The sequence below is a fragment of the Oncorhynchus tshawytscha genome, linkage group LG11, assembly GCF_018296145.1.
Source record: "Oncorhynchus tshawytscha isolate Ot180627B linkage group LG11, Otsh_v2.0, whole genome shotgun sequence".
Lineage (NCBI taxonomy): Eukaryota > Metazoa > Chordata > Actinopteri > Salmoniformes > Salmonidae > Oncorhynchus > Oncorhynchus tshawytscha.
The window spans coordinates 14,928,372-14,948,739 of NC_056439.1; the positions used below are offsets into that span (position 1 = coordinate 14,928,372).

Sequence of the window (20,368 nt, forward strand, 5' to 3'; positions counted from 1 at the left end):
CAGATACATGGTTTCCGGATACTCCCATAAAGCTCAGCTCATTGGCTATCTAGCTAGCTTTGTTTGACCCCGATTTGATGCTTATTTGACAAAGTTAGTCGTTCACGTGAAGAACGCCGTGCCATGAATGCGTCGCTCTCTGACCAAATATGGTGTTCTATAAGGATATACTACACCCCTAATGATATAGTTTGACTGGTTGAAACAACGTTTAGGGTGAGATTTTCAGATTCCTTTCTTTGCAAATTGAGCAAGTGGCAATACAAAATCAATCGTGCATGCTATATGGACCTTTTCAGAAAATGAAAAAGGATTTTATCTAACAAAACGACACTTCATGTTATCTCTGGAACCCTTTGGATGAGAAATCTGAGCAAGATTTCAGAATGTAAGAACACATTTCACGTTTCGAGGTGAATTTATCAAACCGATCACTGAAAAAAGTGTTTTGTTGTTAGGAGCTCTCCTCAAACAATAGTATGGCTTTTTTTTTCAGTAATAGCTACTGTTAATTGGACAGTGCAGTTATACTAACAAGAATTTAAGCTTTCATCCGATATAAGACACCTATGTACCGACATTTTGTTGTTTCCCTTAAACCTGTGATGGATGAGTCATGGCATGCATGGCAACAGCATGGCGCTAGTTAAAAGGTATATAAAAAGATGCCGATCCCTAACTAATTGGCATGTCACGGTAATATCCAGATTGTGACCAACACTTCAAGTTATTTCTCCCTCTCCCATTGAAATAAACATGGCTTTTTTATATACCTTTTAACTAGTGCCATGCTGTTGCCAGCTAACTAGCTGGGAAGGACTCATCCATTCGTCTCCACCCGACCCTCAGCTGCGCGAATTACGTCATCAATTTTGGCACCAGTCGTGTCGGTATAGCCTCTCTCCTCTCAAATGTCTTTCAGTCTCTGAATGATGATGTCATTCACAGCTAGTTATTAGAATAATTGGATTGGTCGAAACTAGAGTAACAATGTTTACCGTACTAACTGCAATTTAATTAAACGGACACACATTATCAGCTAGGCCGACTTCTTCTTAATAAGCAACACCAGTGCACACTTATATATTTTTTTCTAATTCCATATTTTTTTCCTTGCTCTAGCCTTGAGAATGAATAAAGCGATTTGATTTATTTATTATATTTTTCCCCCCAATATGGAATTATTAGATTTGGCCATGTGTCCATTTAAATGCATAGCCTCGGAAAACCAAAAACAATTTCCAGTGGAAGAGAGCAACAGCAGCCTGCTTCATGTAGAACACTAGAATTTTTCTATTTCAATGATTAAGATAACATCACCAATTTCAAAAAGAGGTCCACAGTAATGTGGCCCTGGAAGGGAAAAAGACAGTTCTGCCAATAGGGGGGAGCATTTTTTTTAAATAATAATTGAAACTACACTTTACTATAAAAATGTTAATGTTCAATCCGCCTACAGAGGGTAATTCAACCGCTTATAGAGGGGAGAGGGAGACAAAGAGATACTATATACGGAGAGAGAGAGAAGAGCAAGCGAGGAAGCTGTTGAAGGAAGAGGAGGAGAGGGGAGAGCCTGTGGTGTAAGAGGGAACACTCAGACGTATAGACACCTTAAACAGATACAGCTCTTCACCTTCAGGCATCCATATTTATAACCCAGCAGGACAGCAGCTTCTACAGATAATGGACATTTCATTTACTGCAGAGTGTGAAGTCAGTGAAGTGCTTTTAAAGACATGATGGTTGGTATGTGTGGGTGACTGGCCTACTGTGTTTTGTGTTGCTGAATGATTGTATTGGTCTTCGGGTATGTGTTATGGGTCTTGACCCAAAGCCTCTTTCTCTAGAGATGCATTTCTAGGCTTGCTCTCTACCTCTCTCTTACCCTCCCTCCCATCCGCCTTCTCATCCCTTCTCTCTATTGTTTAATTTCTCGGTCTGATTGAGATGATATCGCGTCGCTAACAGTCATGGCCGCCGGCGGCCTTCCCATTGGCCATCGATCGGAGGGTTAGGGTCAGGGGTCAGGCGGGCGTTATCTGACCAATCGCAGCCACCCCGCAGATCTGCCTTCCCAGTCATCTGAGGTTTTAGATAAACTGCTCTGCTGTCTGCCGCCCGCCGCAGGGCAGCCGCGAAAAACACGCAGATTATCCGATAATTTCATAAAAGGACAGGCCGGGTCAGCTATGCAGACAGGCGTGGGGGACGCTGCGGAAAAAGTAGAAAAGAATGGAGAGAGGAGAGGAAAACAGTGAGAAGAGAAGTGGTGTTGTGTTGACATTGCTGTGGTCTTTATAGATAGATTACATATTTTTGTAGGGTTCTTATCATTTGAATGCGACACGTGACATTCATATTCCTATGTGTCAACTGTCCCAGTCATTGTAATGCACGCAGCATACAGATGTTTTCTCCTAATTTGACCAGTTTCTCAAAGCAGGAGAATCATCCTGCTGCAACAGGACATGTTAATTATTATGTGGATTATAATACATTTACATTTTTTTGTAGAGGTTGATGCCATTTTCGTTTGGACAAGTCAAGTCTGAAATCATAAAGTGGCACTTCCGAACTTTAGAAGCCTTTTTAAAACCTTGAATACACGACAAGTTTGCAGTTGCAGGGAAATTCTTCGCGACAAAAGAGTGATTTAAGATGGTACACCTGTATATGTCGTGACCATATTGCATATGCCACCTTACTGAATAAGTATCCTTTACTAGTATGATACTATAAACTATTACAATACAGTGTTGTTCCTGGGGGGAGCATATTACATGTGAATACACCACCATACATAGCCAACCATAAATCGTTTTGTGTGGTGTGTGGGGAAGCATATTGCCTGTGACACCTTGTTATATTACCACACTATCCCACCCACCATCATTAGGCCTATAGCTGTGTTGCGGTGGGGGAGCATATTGCCTGTGACACCTTGTTATGTTAACAGGCTATCACACAGGCTATTACAGCACAATAGAGTGCCTCAGTGGGGAGTGTATTTAATGTGACACGCAGGCAGGCAGGCTGTATGCATACTGTAATGAGTCCGGTCCCAGAGGACTGTCGCTGCTTAACCTTCGCAACCCCTTCGCTAATTACTGATCCAACTGCTACTGCAGCTGAGGGAAGGGAGGGAGGGAGGGAGGGGGAAGAGAGGGAAAGGAGGAGGAGAGCAGGTAACCCCCAGTTTGGTGATCAGTGATATTAATGAAGGAGGGAATACCCATTACTAGACTTGAGGAAAGATCAGTACTGTTATTGGAAGAGAGATTTATAATATAAATATGGGCTCGGCTACGAGGGGAGGAGTGTTAGGCTACCAGATGCCTGATAAATAGTTGTGGTATATAGCCTAGTTCTTATCCATGTACTGGAGCAGTACTGTGTGCTCTCGTCCTTTGTTCTAGCCGTGTGTGCCAAATTCCTGTGGAGTGTGTGTGTGTGTGTGCGCACGCACTTTCTATTGGTTGTGTTTAGTCATGGGTTTTCCCCAACTGCAGTTAAGCAGGCCAGAAGGTACATTTGAAGTCATTTAAACTCAACCACTGCACAAATTTCTTGTTAACAAACTATAGTTTTGGCAAGTTGGTCAGGACATCTACTTTGTGCATGGCACAATACATTTTTCCAACAATTGTTTAGACAGATTATTTCACTTATAATTCACTGTATCACAGTTCCAGTGGGTCAGATGTATACATACACTAATTTGACTGTGCCTTTAAACAGCTTGTACAGCTTGTACCTGTGGATGTATTTCAATGCCTACCTTCAAACTCAGTGCCTCTTTGCTTGACATCATAGGAAAATCAAAGGAAATCTGCCAAAATCGGCCAAGAATTGTAGACCTCAAGTCTTGTTCATCCATCCGTGTGTGTTATTGTAAACTACCTTTCAAAAGTTTGGGGTCACTTAGCAATGTCCTTGTTTTCCATGAAAACATACATGAGTAGGAAATGTTGACAAGGTTATAAATAATGATTTTTAATTTAAATTATAATTGTGTCCTTTCGTCAAAGAATCCTCCATTTGCAGCAGTTACAGCCTTGCAGACCTTCGGCATTCTGTTGTCAATTTGTTGAGGTAATCTGAAGAGATTTCACCCCATGCTTCCTGAAGCACCTCCCACAAGTTTGATTGGCTTGATGGGCACTTCTTACGTATCATACGGTCAAGCTGCTCCCACAACAGCTCAATAGGGTTGAGATCCGGTTATCATGCTGGCCACTCCATTATAGACAGAATACCATCTGACTGCTTCTTCCCTAAATAGTTCTTGCATAGTTTGGAGCTGTGCTTTGGGTCATTGTCCTGTTGTAGGAGGAAATTGGCTCCAATTAAGCGCCGTCCACAGGGTATGGCACGGCGTTGCAAAATGGAGTGATAATCTTCCTACTTCAAGATCCCTTTTACCCTGTACAAATCTCCCACTTTACCAGCACCAAAGCACCCCCAGACCATCACATTGCCTCCACCATGCTTAACAGATGGCGTCAAGCACTCCTCTAGCATCTTTTCATTTTTTCTGCATCTCACGAATGTTCTTCTTTGTGATCCAAACACCTCAAACTTAGATTTGTCTGTCTATAACACTTTATTTTTTCAAATCTGTCGAGTGTCTAGGTTATTTTGCCCACCTTAATCTTTTCGTTTTACTGGCCAGTCTGAGATATGGCTTTTTCTTTGCAACTCTGCCTAGAAGGCCAACATCCCGGAGTCACCTCTTCACTGTTGACGTTGAGACTGTTGTTTTGCGGCTACTACAGTGAGGAAAAAAAGTATTTGATCCCCTGCTGATTTTGTACGTTTGCCCACTGACGAAGAAATGATCAGTCTATCATTTAATGGTAGGTTTATTTGAACAGCGAGAGACAGAATAACGACAAAAAACTCCAGAAAAACTTGTCTCAAAAATGTTATAAATTGATTTGCATTTTAATGAAGGAAATAAGAATTTGACCCCTCTGAAAAACATGACTTAGTACTTGGTGGCAAAACCCTTGTTGGCAATCACAGAGGTCAGATGTTTCTTGTAGTTGGCCACCAGGTTTGCACACATCTCAGGAGGGATTTTGTCCCACTACTCTTTGCAGATCTTCTCCAAGTCATTAAGGTTTAGAGGCCGGCGTTTGGCAACTCGAACCTTCAGCTCCTTTCACAGATTTTCTATGGGATTAAGGTCTGGAGACTGGCTAGGCCACTCCAGGACCTTCATGTGCTTCTTCTTGAGCCAATGGTTTTCCTGGTGACTATGGTCCCAGCTGCCTTGAGATCATTGACGAGATCCTCCCGTGTAGTTCTGGGCTGATTTCTCACCGTTCTCATGATCATTGCAACTCCATCTTGCATGGAGCCCCAGGCCGAGGGAGATTGTTCGCAAATGGAAGAAACACAAAATAACTGTCAATCGCACCAACTGTTGTCACCTTCTCACCAAGCTGCTTGGTGATTGTCTTGTAGCCCATTCCAGCCTTGTGTAGGTCTACAATCTTGTCCCTGACATCCTTGGAGAGCTCTTTGGTCTTGGCCATGGTGGAGAGTTTGGAATTTGATTGCTTGATTGCTTCTGTGGACAGAGTGTGTTCCTAATCTCAGCTCGTTACCTGTATGAAAGACATGTGGGAGCCAGAAATCTTTCTGATTGAGAGGGGGTCAAATACTTATTTCTCTCATTAAAATGCAAATCAATGTATAACATTTTTGACATGCGTTTTTCTGGATTTTTGTTGTTGGTATTCTGTCTCTCACTGTTCAAATAAACCTACTATTAAAATGATAGACTGATCATTTCTTTGTCAGTGGGCAAACATACAAAATCAGCAGGGGATCAAATACTTTTTTCCCCTCACTGTATTTAATGAAGCTGCCAGTTGAGGACTTGTGAGGTTTCTGATCACTTTTAGGTTATGTTAATGGACGCAAAATGTGCTTTTCTTTCAAAAACGAGCAGATTTCTAAGTGACTCCAGACATTTGAACGGTCGTGTATATGGATGGGTTTCCCCCATCTGTATGTGAGAAGGTGACTCGTCGGACTCAGGCGTGCCAGGAGTGCCCACTTTTTTACCCTGGCATTGCCACCTGTCATCTGGCACAGGTGGCACAGCTCACCTGGCACTGCAGGGCAGAAACAGACCCTGGCCTCTCGCCCGTGTCTGTCTCTGCCCGCTCCGCTGCCTGTTTTATGCCCGCTCACCGCCTGTTTGGCTTGCTGTGTCCACTCCTGTCGCCATGCTGACTGACACACACATACACACACCTGTGATGACTGGCACACAGGGCAGAATCCCAGATAGCCAGCCCAACACCAACACACCTCTAGACTTGTAATATATCAACTCTCACTGGATGTCACAAGGTATTGGTGCTGTTTGTGTGTTCGTGTGTGTGTGGTGTGTGTGTCTGCTCGCATGAATATGTGTACTGTATGTATGCGTCTGTAGTTTGGGGTCATTGGGCTGTGTTTTTTTGCTGCAGTGCCCAGTGTGCTGTCTTTGATGTGAAGGGCTCGATGAGTGAAGGCTGGGTGTGATGTGGGCTGGGTGTCATTGACAGTGCAGCTTGGTGAAACTGTGCCCATGTTTGCTCTCTGTCGGTCTGTCTACGGTCCTGTTCCATACATACCTAGAGGGGCCAGAGAGTTTGGCAGAGGCTCACCTTGGCTCCTCCTTGACTTTCAGTGGGACCATTTTAGAGAGGGTGGGATTCACTGTTCATTTCAGATTGTTTGTTTGTTTTACTTCTATTTATTGTTTAAACATATGTTTCCCATTCCAATAAAACCATTTGACTTAAGTTGAATTGACAGATGGAGAGAGAGAGAAAAAAAGAGCGGGATAGTCATGAAGCCAGTAGGCCAGCCTTGTGTGAGAGAGGCGGATGGAGGACGTAATGGAACAGAATTGTAGAGGGATGTCATTGTATTTCTTGCTCATAAGAAGTGGGGGGAGAGGGACACAGCCTGTAACACAGCCTGGTGGCTGTTGTTCCTGCTGCTCCATTAGAAAAGGCCAGTCATGCAGAAAAGCCCTGACTCACTGATTGATAAGGGGCTCAACTATACACAACACACACACATACATACGTGCACACAGACACGCATACACAAACACAGATGGATGCATGCACACAAAAACACACATCCCGGGGTGCTGCTCCTCTCTAACTATCTCTCTCTCTCCCTCCCTCAGCTCTCTGATCTGTTCATCTCTTTCGACGTGAAACCCCAGGGCGCGGCGTCGCTGGCCCAGGTCCACAAGGCAGTGTTGCATGATGGTAGGACGGTGGCTGTGAAGGTCCAACATCCCAAGGTCCAGACACAGAGCTCCAAGGACATCGTGGTCATGGAGGTAAAGCCTGTCTGTCTGTGTTCAATAACCGTCGATGTATCTTCTGACATATTACCTCATCAATGGTCTCTCCATAATGTCTTTCTCTCGGTCTCCCTGTCTCTCTTTCTGTTTTCTCTGTGTCTCTCTCTCTCTCTCTCTCGTTCATTCGTTCGTATGCATGTCTCTGTGCATATATATGTGTGTTCCCCCTCTAGGTCCTGCTGAACATGGTCCACTGGCTGTTCCCAGACTTTGCCTTCATGTGGCTGGTGGAGGAGGCTAAGAAGAACATGCCTGTAGAGCTGGACTTTCTAAACGAGGGACGCAACGCTGAGAAGGTGGCGGTCATGCTCGCACACTTCCCCTGGCTCAAGGTACACACACACGTTGTTACTCTGCTGGAGTATACAGTATATTTTTCCTTGTCGTCTATTTGTCTACTGTCTATTTCCCTATTCTTCTTTTAGCTTCGGTTGAATGTGGCTTGGTGTAACTGTCCAGAGAGCATGATTGATTAAGAGCAGCTACTATCGATCAGTGTGATAGTGAATGTTCGCAGAGAGATATGATGACTGTGTGTTTTGGGGAGGTGTGGAGGAAAACAATAGCAACTCCTCTAACGGTTGCGATCATGTTGTCATGCAATTGTGAAACATCCTCCCTTCCTCCATCCCTCTCCCAGGTACCTAAGATCCACTGGGACCTGTCTACCAGGCGGATCCTGACCATGGACTTTGCCGAGGGAGGCCAGGTCAACGACAGAGACTATATGAGGAGACACAGCATCAACGTCAATGAGGTACGACACCATGGCCGCATTCATTAAGTCACACCGGAGCAGCATTTTTAGGGGACGAACAGCGAAAATGAGCATTTGTTATTGGGCAAATCCATGTAGTCCCTCCCTGTTTGTCTGTTTTCTTCTGTTTGGTGCATATCGAATATGAGCCATATCGTGAGCTAATCCTCACTTCTGTGTATTTCCCTGCATTTTCGTCCTCATTTTGGGAAAGTGAGTGAGGCCCACAGTAAAAGGCCAGACTTGACTATTTACTATCGTCAATGCATAACGTTGTCAAACTACTTCAGAGAAAGAAACAGTGCAGAGAGAGGGAGAGAGAACAAATGAAGCTTCCTAGGCTGACGTCTTATACCGGCATCCTTTTCTTCCTCCCACCCTCTATCCCCCCATCACCAGATGAAGAGGGAATTAAAGAAATCTCTTTTTCATATAAAAGACTGTTCTCTGCAGATGGATTACATTTATTCTCGTTTGCCGCCTATTGTCGTGGCAGGGGCTCCGTGTCTGACGGAGTACTGTTTAACTCGGCTGCCGGCTGCATTCAGGCCTGGGCAGCACATATTGGCAGGGGTGCGATACCGATCATTACACCTAGGCACAATGGTGGAACACAAAAGCCATGGGAGTCTGTGGAGAGCTGGCTAATACTGGGGAGGCGTGGTTGGAATCATAGGAGACTGGTTTGATAAATACCGTACAGTCAGACGTGTGTGTGTGTGTGTGTGTGTGCGTGTCTGGGGGAGGGATGCACTTGGGAGGGTTTGTGCGTGCACTTTTGTCATCTGTTAACGTGTGTGTTGACCCCTCTGTCTGTTTGTGTTGATCGTTATGCATGCTTATACGCACCTGTGTGTGCGCGTGTGTGTGTGTGTGTCAGGGATGTGGCTTGTGTGGGCTTTTGACGGAATCAGCAGAGAGACACTAATGGTTTATTGATTGATAATAAAGTGTGTGTTATCACTGAGGTATTTGGCTGGGAGATTGCCGCTCTGCTCTTATTGTTTTTCTGTTACTGTGTGATGTCTTCCTGATAGGAAACAATAATTATCTTTCTTTCCATCTCTCTTGCTCTCTCTTTCTTCCATCTCTTTCTTTCCGTCTCTTTAGGTCGTTCTCTTCCTCTCCCCACTCTTTGTCTTTTTTAAATGTCTGGGAAAGAATGAGAGACAGAGGAAGAAAGAGACAGGAAAAAGAGGAGACGTGTACATGACTGCTGCCCTCTGCTCACCCAAGCCATGGCTGCTCTAGAGTGCAACCATTTTAATCGCATATGCGCGTAAATATTTTGCTGTGCGACCTGGAATTTTAACTTGAGAGCACCAGTGTGCCTAGAAAAATTTAAGGATTCAAGCTTTATTACCTAAAATATTGTGCACCTAAATTTATTTGGTGCACACGTGCTCACCTTCTCAGTCAGCATAGAGCCCTGCCAGTATATTACATTGCAACATCATGTTCCGCTGTGGGTGTGTGTCCGGGGTGTGTGTCCGGGGTGTGTGTGTCGGGGTGTGTGTCCGGGGTGTGTGTCCGGGGTGTGTGTCCGGGGTGTGTGTCCGGGGTGTGTGTCCGGGGGTGTGTGTCCGGGGTGTGTGTCCGGGGGTGTGTGTCCGGGGGTGTGTGTCCGGTGGTGTGTTTCTGGCTGTGTGTGGACAGAGTTAAAGCTTCATTCCAGTTCACACATGCTGATTATTTGGCTGATGATCTGCTGATTAGTTTCATACATCTCTATTAAAATGAAACGTTTTGCTTACTCTTTATGTATCCAATCAATCACGCCTCAATGTGCCCTCGAAACATGTACACATGGACAAACACAAACACTTGCACTCACACACCCATATGCACACAGGATTTCAGATGTATATTTCAGTGCTGCACCTACAGCCTCAAAATAAGCCATTACTCTTCATAACAGTTAATTTCATGCCTTGCTTTACAGCAATAGAGAGGATGGGAGCGAGGGGGAGAAGAGAGAGAGGGAGAGACGAGTGAAAACGGTAAGAAATTGCAAGGAGGAGCAAAAGAACAGAGAGAGAGAGAGAGAGAGGGAGCAGAGATGGTGACACCTTCACTTTTTCCACATTTTGTTATCTTACAGCCTTATACTAAAATGGATTACACTCTTTATTTCCCTCATCAATCTACACACAATTTCTCATAATGACAAATCAGGTTTTTAAATATCACATTTACATAAGTATTCAGACCCTTTACTCAGTACTTGGATGAAGAATGCTTACGCACAAGAATGATACATTCATGGATTTTTTTTAAGGTATTGCTTCCTCTTTATTCGATCAGCCCGTGACATCACTTCCCAATATTTCATGACCCTGAACCCGCCCGGGTTATGAGTCAACCCGCGCATCTAGCATACATATCCTAGTAGGCCAGAGGTATGGGCAAGTCAATGGGCGGACATAGCGGTAATGGATCAAGCTATAATTTCTCTGTGTGTAAGTCTGTGTCACACTGGTAATATTCCATCAGCTTTGGCCCCCAGGTGTTGTCTGTGGAGCCGTTACACACTCGTGCAGGCATGCACACACACACACGCAGGCAAAAGCACACACATACACGTATGCAGACACACACATTTTGTTATTCTATCATCATGGGCCCCTAAAAATGTATTTCTATTCAAAATCTTATTTACCCTAACACTTACCCTAACCCTAAATGAGGGAGAATTTTCCTTGTTTTACTATCCTTGTGGGGACTATAGGGGATTTTAGGTCCCCACAGGGATAGAAGAACCCCGCCCTCCTGAGGGGTGAGGAGTGATTCTGCCTGCCTGCAAGCCTGCTGTGATGCTGTGCTCCATCTGGCAGACATTCAGACACGTTACTGTTGTTATTGATGCACTTATGAATACTGTTAGTCACACAGCTGTCAGCGATCGTGTGTGTGTGTGTGTGTGTGTGTGTGTGTGTGTGTGTGCGCGCACATATATGCACGCATCTGGAGAGATACCCGTAACTCTGAAGTGGTGCTCATTGACTCACACTTATCAGAGTGTATCTTCCTCCAGCTCTTTATAGTTTGATCAATAAAAGCCAGATAGGGAAGGAGAGAGTATGATTGAGAGCATAGATTACACAAATATTATTTGACTGACCATCAACACACACATACAAAGAAGATAGACTCCCAGGCATGAATCATACTGATCCCTCACACACACACACACACACACACACACACCAGTGATGTTGTGTTCTAATGTGCCCCAGAGTGTGTGTAGGAGGCCCAGGGATACCGTCAGTGTGAAAGATCAGTATGATTAATGTCTCAAGGTCTGTATCATTTAATTCTCTCTCTCTCTCGTAGTGTGTAGACAGTGAGTGATGAGTGTGTATGGTGACTCTATGCCTGATGACACACTCATTATTACTATGACATAAACACTATTGCTGTCAGCCACACTCTCCAATGATATGAAGAAGAATAGGAGGGTCTGGAGTAGGGACTGGGCAAGAGGCTGGGTGCAGATGTAGGGGTTGGATCTAGGTTTGGGGTGAGAACCCATGAGAGGTTGAAAAAGAGGACAGCAAGATAATGAGAAATGAGAACTAGATGGGAGAAATGTTGTGTGAGAGAAAGTTTAGACAATTAATATGTGAAACACCGAGAAGGAGATGGCGATAGAAGGAAAAAGAGGGATGGAAAACGAGAGAGTTGTGACGATGAGAGAGAACACCCTGTCGAGAGGGTTCATCAGGCAGAGGCTAGCCAGGCTACGCTACATTATGCTAGCAACTCCGAGAGCCTGGCTGAGTGAGTGAGATGGAGAGGAGGACACTTAACTCTGTAAAATGCTGTTTCCCCAACTGTTAGTGGTATTAAAACATACACAAGAGGAGGAGAGAGAACTGCTCATCTGTTCACTTTCCTCTGCATAGATCATTTTACAATAAACAGAAGTGTGTGCACAAATACACATAGTACACACAGATTATGCAAAACTCTGCATCATCAGCATTCTTAACAGCGTAATATATGTCTTGGATATATTCGCCAAACTTTTGTCTCCCAAATCATCTCTGTGGTTGGAAAAATGAAAAGGTAAATCTGTTTATCCATGCCGTGCACGTCGGGGTCGAGTCCAGAGAAAAGTCTATTTGGTCCATCATTAATCTTTTGATTACACACACGGCGGCGACTCACGCACACACGCCTGCCCGCCCGCTCGCACACACACACACACACACACACACAGATGCCAGGGCCAGTTAATAATTCTATCCATTCTCACCTGGCCGGACAGACTCATTTATTATGTCTAATAACGCTCACTATCAGCTAATGGCCGGGCCCGCCGCTACTGTGGCCCCGTACAGTGTGTGTTTGCGTGCATGGAGACAGAGATATACACTCTTTTTATGACGTCAGATAATTCTCTATCTATCCGGATTTAAAGTAAACTGTCTTCATGTGGGTTGCTTGCGAGGCAGTAGCCATCTGCAGTTTTCCAATTTTCAACCAAGTGCCGTGCAGAGTCTTTGTAATGATTTGATAGAAACAATGGTCTCCTCTTTCTAAATGACAAGCACAGTGCAGATGTTAAGATGGAATAAACTGGGGATTGTGTGTTTATAAACTGGGATTTGGAGAGAGAATATGACAATCCAGACTTGTAATCCCATGAGAGGAGTAGAGATTACAGACAACACAGATTAGGAGTGTCTGGAGGCACGACAACTTGCATCTGCTATATTGTTTCATCAGACACACTACACCGTCTTTGAGGAAACCGTGTCAGGCCATGGCTGTGGTTCTGACTGTGGGATGTCTTCTCAATTGACTATCTCTTTAAGCAGTATGTATTTTATTTTAAACTATGGATATGTTAGCCCTGCGCTACAGATCTGTGCTACACTATGCCTGTGTTAGCGTTAGCATGGTCACTATGTTACAAAACTCAGCTAACCCAAACCATTGCCAGTGCCTTGACACACCATGTTAAGTGGATACATTGGCGTAGCTGTATTGTATGCCTGCTGGAGTGGTAAGTCATTGGTGCTTTGACAGCGTTAGATAACCAGCCTAGAGAAGAGGGTTGGCGTAAAGGTATGCTATTGAATTCTTCTAAGAGAGCGCCATTAAACCTAAATGACCCACGTCACAGCACTGTACCCATAGCAATAGGCTCTGCCCCAAATGGCTGTGGTCAAAAGTAGTCCACTGTACAGGGGATACGCTGCCATTTGGGATGCAACCATAGTAATTCAATGAGTTGCAATGGAGGCACTTAATTTCTTTCAGCCTGTCGACTCGCAGTCTCGATGAGTCGCAGGGGTTTGTGTGTCAATGTGTCTGCATGCCATGCGCGCATGAGTACCAGTCATGACATCACAATGCCCCATGTCAACTTGACCACCATTCAAAAGGTACAATTACATATGATTCATATGTGAAAGCTGAGCTCTGCGTGTGGTTTGCCTGTGGATGTATACTGGGTCTTAGCTATTCAAACATTATTCATATTTAACGTCCTGGAACGCAGCCATCAGCTGGAAGCCTTACACGAAACCCAAACCGGCATTGTGCATAAATGTATTTTGTACCCCCACACCAAACGCGATCACGACATGCAGGTTAAAATATCAAACAAACTCTGACCCAATTATATTAATTTGGGGACAGGTCGAAAAGCAATAAACATTTATGGCAATTTAGCTAGCCTAGCTTGCACTTGCTAGCTAATTTGTCCTATTTAGCTACCTTTCTGTTGCTAGCTAATTTGTCCTGGGATATAAACATTGAGTTGTTATTTTACCTGAAATGCACAAGGTCCTCCACTCCACCAATTAATCCACACATAAAACCGTCAACCAAATTATTTCTAGTCATCTCTCCTCCTTCCAGGCTTTTTCTTCTCTTGACTTTATATTGCGATTGGTAACGACCATAAATTAGGTGCATTACCCCCACTGACCTTGTTCGTCTTTCAGTCACCCACGTGGGTATAACCAATGAGGAGATGGCACGTGGGTACCTGCTTCTATAAACCAATGAGGAGATGGGAGAAGCAGGACTTGCAACGCGGTCTGCGTCAGAAATAGAACTGACTTCTATTTCAGCCCTTGGCAACGCAGACGCTCTTTGGCTGGCGCGTGCAATTATTGAATAACGCACGCGACGCGAGTGGTGTAGTCAGCCTGCCACCTGACGGCTTCCCTCATGAGAAGAAGGGAGTGTGGCGCAGTGAGGGTCATCCACCTAATGTCCACGCCCTCACCTACACCACAAGCCATGTAATCAGCCGGGAACGTGCCCACTGGCTTGAACATGCACAGCTGAATTCAATAGGCTCGTTAAGGGTTTGGCTGGCTACTCAATCAGGCACCTCACTTATCAGCTGCTGGTTTCCTCTCACTGGGAGAGATGACTGAGAGAGCATGTACAGTTGAAGTCGGAAGTTTACACTTAGGTTGGAGTCATTAACTCGTTTTTTAACCACTGCACAAATTTAGTTTTGGTAAGTCGGTTAGGACGTCTACTTTGCATGACACAAGTCATTTTTCCAACAATTGTTTACAGACAGATTATTTCACTTATGATTCACTGTATCACAATTCCAGTGGGTCAGAAGTTTACATACACTAAGTTGACAGCTTGGAAAATTCCAGAAAATGATGTAATCGCTTTAGAAGCTTCTGATAGGCCTTGAAATACATCCACGGGTACACCTCCAATTGACTCAAATTATGTCAATTAGCCTATCTTAAAACTCAGTGCCTCTTTGCTTGACATCATGGGGAAATCAAAAGAAATCAGCCAAGACCTCAGAAAAAAATTGTACACCTCCACAAGTCTGGTTTATCCTTGGGAGCAATTTTCAAACGCCTGAAGGCACCACGCTCATCTGTACAAACAATAGTACGCAAGTATAAACACCATGGGACACAGCCGTCATACGCCACGGCTCCAAACTGCCATAAAAAATCCAGACTACGGTTTGCAATGTCCTCTGTTCTGATGAAACAATAATGGAACTGTTGGGCCATAATGACCATCGTTATGTTTGGAGGTAAAAGGAGGAGGCTTTGAAGCCGAAGAATACCATCCCAACCATGAAGCCACAGGGGTGGCAGCATCATGTTGTGGGAGTGCTTTGCTGCCAGAGGGACTGGTGCACTTCACAAATAGATGGCATTATGAGGAAGGGAAAGTATGTGTATATATTGAAGCAGCATCTTAAGACATCAGTCTGGAAGTTAAAGCTTGGTCGCAAATTAACAATGACCCAAAGTTGTGTCAAAATGGCTTAAGGACAACAAAGTCAAGGTATTGGAGTGGCTATCACACAGCCCTGACCTCAGTCCCATAGAAGATTTGTGGGCAGAACTGAAAAAGCATGTGTGAGCAAGGAGGCCTACAAACCTGACTCAGTTACACCAGCTCAGGAGAAATGGGCCAAAATTCCCCCAACTTATTGTGGGAAGCTTATGGAAGGCCACCCAAAATGTTTGACCCAAGTTAAACAATTGAAAGGCAATGCTACCAAATACTAATTCAGTGTATGTAAACTTCTGACCCACTGGGAATTTGATGAAAGAAACAAAAGCAGAAATAAATCACTCTCTACTATTATTCTGACATTTCACATTCTTAAAATAAAGTGGTGATCCTAACTGACCTATTCGAACTTGTAACCTTTCGAATCAGAGGCAGATGATTATACCCATCCGCCATCCCCGTCCGTAATGCTTTAGCAAAATCAAAACCTACTTGAAGGTAACAGCACTCATTGTTGCCCCTAGAAGCCGGTTTCCATGTCATCTCCTGACGTCCTCATACATGGATGGACGTCAAATACTGACTTGTATCACGGGTGACCTGGCTGCTTCATCAGGCATTCATATCCCAGGAGTGGGTGGAAGGTCCTATATATAGGAGGAGTGCTCAGGTGGGTTGGTTCTATCCTTGTGGAGACCTAAAGTCCCCCCAAATTCCCCACAAGGAAAATGGTCCACGATGGGAAAATTTCCTGCGTCCCCATGATGACAAAGGCTATTTTAAGCTTAGAGGTTAGGTTTAGGAATAGGGTTACATTTAGGTCCCTACGAAGATAGAAAAACATTACGTGTATGTCTATTTCTTGGGTCTCCTGTGATATGAGATTTGGATTATCTTTGTGTGTGTGAGAGACTTCCCTCTCTCTCCCCAATGAAAAATGGAGTTCTAATTAATGGCCATTAGTAGATGCCTATTCCTTATCAGCTCTTTTGTTTGCTGTCTGTGTCCTTATTAACTACTGTGTGTGTGTGTGTGTGTGTGTGAGATTAATTATGTGCAGGGCTCTCCAGACAGGTTGAATGGTGTATCAGAGGGACCCTAGCAGCGTGGTGTCTTGTACAGCACAGACGTACACACAGGGGCCACTGTTTAACTCTGTGTGTTTGAGTGCGTGTCTGAACCTGTCCTGTGTCTGTAGTGTTTCAGCTCTCTGCAGAACGACAGCTGTGTGTGTCTGTTTCTTGGGTCTGCTGTGATATGACCCACAGTCTGTATCTCTGTGTGTGTGTGTGTGAGAGAGCTTGAGAGACTCACTGGCTGCCACTGATGTCCTTCTCCCAGTCTTTATCTCCTGTGATGTTACTATTTTTAGACTGATGATAAAAAGAGCTGTCCTGGGGGATCCCTGAGAAAGAACCCCCCTTTTTTTCCTTTTTTTTTTCTTCTTTCATCCCCCCTGAGAAAGAACAGAGATACCTGGGGTTGTGTCGTGGTGCTTAGTCAATATGGTGTAAGTGTTTGACACACAAACATTTGAAATACTTTATTTGAATCCACAAATTACATAACATTAAGAGGGGTTCAACAATTCAAAGGTCTTGGATACAAGCAGCACCTTCGCTGCTACGCTGCCCATAACAGCTGAAATGGAGCAGTACTTTGCCAGTTGCTTTGCACTCGTCTTAGGCAGGCCTGCAATCTGTAAACCAGATGCTACTTTTAGAACACTGAAAAAATTTGCACATTTATCTATATGCTAACAGTGAGCAACAAGGCCTAATTTATCATAACCATTACAGATAACAAATCCTAATTGCTCAATTGCCTCATATATTGCCATATAGATATATATATATATATACAGTTGAAGTCGGAAGTTTAGAAACCTTAGCCAAATACATTTAAACTCAGTTTTTCACAATTCCTGACATTTAATCCCAGTAAAAATTCCCTGTCTTAGGTTAGTTAGGATCACCATTTTATTTTAAGAATGTGAAATGTCAGAATAATAGTAGAGAGAATGATTTATTTCAGCTTGTATTTCTTTCATCACATTCCTAGTGGGTCTGAAGTTTACATACACTCAATTAGTATTTGGTAGCATTGCCTTTAAATTGTTTAACTTGGGTCAAACATTTCGGGTAGCCTTCCATAAAAGCTTCCCACAATTATGTTGGGTAATTTTGCACATTCCCCCTGACAGCTGGTGTAACTGAGTCAGGTTTGTAGGCCTCCTTGCTCGCACACGCTTTTTCAGTTCTGCCCACAAATTTTCTGTTGGATTGAGGTCAGGGCTTTGTGATGGGCACTCATATACCTTGACTTTGTTGTCCTTAAGCCATTTTGCCAAAACTTTGGAAGTATGCTTGGGGTTATTGTCCATTTGGAAAACCCATTTGCGACCAAGCTTTAAGCTTTAACCTGATATCTGGAGATGTTGCTTCAATATATCCACATACTTTACCTACCTCATGATGCCATCTATTTTGTGAAGTGCACCAGTCCCTCCTGCAGCAAAGCACCCCCACAACATGATACTGCCACCCCGTGATTCACGGTTGGGATGGTGTTCTTCGGCTTGCAAGCATCCTACTTTTCCCCCCAAACATAATGATGGTCATTATGGCCAAACAGTTCTATTTTTGTTTCATCAGACCAGAGAACATTTCTCCAAAAAGTACTACCTTTGTCCCCATGTGCAGTTTCAAACCGTAGTCTGGCTTTTTTATGGTGGTTTTGGAGCAGTGGCTTCTTCCTTGCTGAGCGGCCTTTCAGGTTATGTCGATATAGGACTAATTTTACTGTGGATATAGATACTTTTGTACCTGTTTCCTCCAGCATCTTCACAAGGTCCTTTACTGTTGTTCTGGGATTGATTTGCACTTTTTGCACTATAGTACGTTCATCTCTAGGAGACAGAACACGTCTCCTTCCAATGCAGTATGACGGCTGCGTGGTCCCATGGTGTCTATACTGGCTTACTATTGTTTGTACAGATGATCGTGGTACCTTCAGGTGTTTGGAAATTGCTCCCAAGGATGAACCAGACTTGTGGAGGTCTAAAAAAAATTCTGAGGTCTTGGCTGATTTCTTTTGATTTCCCCATGATGTCAAGCAAAGAGGCACTGAGTTTGAAGGTAGACCTTGAAATACATCCACGGGTAGACCTCCAATTGACTCCAATTATGTCAATTAGCCTATCAGAAGCTTCTAAAGCCATGACATTTTCTGGAATTTTCCAAGCTGTTTAAAGGCACAGTCAACTTAGTGTATGTGAACTTCTGACCCACTGGAATTGTGATACAGTGAATTATAAGTTAAATAATCTGTCTGTAAACAATTGTTGGAGAAATTACTTGTCATGCACAAAGTAGATGTCCTAACCGACTTGCCAAAACTATAGTTTGTTAACAAGAAATGTGTTAAACTTCCGACTTCAACTGTGTGTGTGTGTGTGTATACAGTGGGGCAAAAAAGTATTTAGTCAGCCACCAATTGTGCAAGTTCTCCCACTTAAAAAGATGAGAGAGGCCTGTAATTTTCATCATAGGTACACTTCAACTATGACAGACAAAATGAGAAGAAAAATCCAGAAAATCACATTGTAGGATTTTTAATGAATTTATTTGCAAATTATGGTGGAAAATAAGTATTTGGTCAATAACAAAAGTTTCTCAATACTTTGTTATATACACTTTGTTGGCAATGACAGAGGTCAAACATTTTCTGTAAGTCTTCACAAGGTTTTCACACACTGTTGCTGGTATTTTGGCCCATTCCTCCATGCAGATCTCCTCTAGAGCAGTGATGTTTTGGGGCTGTTGCTGGGCAACACGGACTTTCAACTCCCTCCAAATATTTTCTATTGGGTTGAGATCTAGAGACTGGCTAGGCCACTCCAGGACCTTGAAATGCTTCTTACGAAGCCACTCCTTCGTTGCCCGGGCGGTGTGTTTGGGATCATTGTCATGCTGAAAGACCCAGCCACGTTTCATCTTCAATGCCCTTGCTGATGGTAGGCTTTGTTACTTTGGTCCCAGCTCTGCAGGTCATTCACTAGGTCCCCCCGTGTGGTTCTGGGATTTTTGCTCACCGTTCTTGTGATCATTTTGACCCCACGGGGTGAGATCTTGCGTGGAGCCCCAGATCGAGGGAGATTATCAGTGGTCTTGTATGTCTTCCATTTCCTAATAATTGCTCCCACAGTTGATTTCTTCAAACCAAGCTGCTTACCTATTGCAGATTCAGTCTTCCCAGCCTGGTGCAGGTCTATAATTTTGTTTCTGGTGTCCTTTGACAGCTCTTTGGTCTTGGCCATAGTGGAGTTTGGAGTGTGACTGTTTGAGGTTGTGGACAGGTGTCTTTTGTTCTGATAACAAGTTCAAACAGGTGCCATTAATACAGGTAACGAGTGGAGGACAGAGGAGCCTCTTAAAGAATAAGTTACAGGTCTGTGAGAGCCAGAAATCTTGCTTGTTTGTAGGTGACCCAATACTTATTTTCCACCATAATTTGCAAATAAATTCATTAAAAATTCTACAATGTGATTTTTCAGGATTTTTTTTCTCATTTTTCAGACCCCTTGACTTTTTCCACATTTTGTTACTTAACAGCCTTATTTTAAAATTGATTAAATAACTTTTTTTGCTCATCAATCTACACACAATACCCCATAATGACAAAGCAAAAACAGGTTTAGACATTTTTGCAGATGTATAAAAAAAAATATAAACAGGCATAAATTACCTTATTTACGTAAGTTTTCAGACCCTTTGCTATGATACTTGAAATTGAGCTCAACTGCATCCTGCTTCCATTGATCATCCTTGAGATGTTTCCTCAACTTGATTGGAGTCCACCTGTGATACATTCAATTGATTGGACATGATTTGGAAAGGCACATGCCCATCTATATAAGGTCCCACAGTTGACAGTGCATGTCAGAGCCAAAACCAAGCCATGAGGTCGAAGAAATTGTCAGTAGA

General features: G+C 43.6%; 1 protein-coding gene across 1 annotated transcript in view; it reads left to right on the plus strand.

Annotated features, from left to right (window-relative positions):
- adck1 (aarF domain containing kinase 1) overlaps positions 1-20,368 on the plus strand; it is a 159,431-nt gene that overhangs the window by 98,816 nt on the left and 40,247 nt on the right. The window contains exons 5-7 of the mRNA XM_024436825.2: positions 7,199-7,357; positions 7,555-7,713; positions 8,022-8,138. Coding sequence (XP_024292593.1) covers positions 7,199-7,357; positions 7,555-7,713; positions 8,022-8,138 — 435 coding nt within the window. The remainder of the gene's footprint in view (positions 1-7,198; positions 7,358-7,554; positions 7,714-8,021; positions 8,139-20,368) is intronic.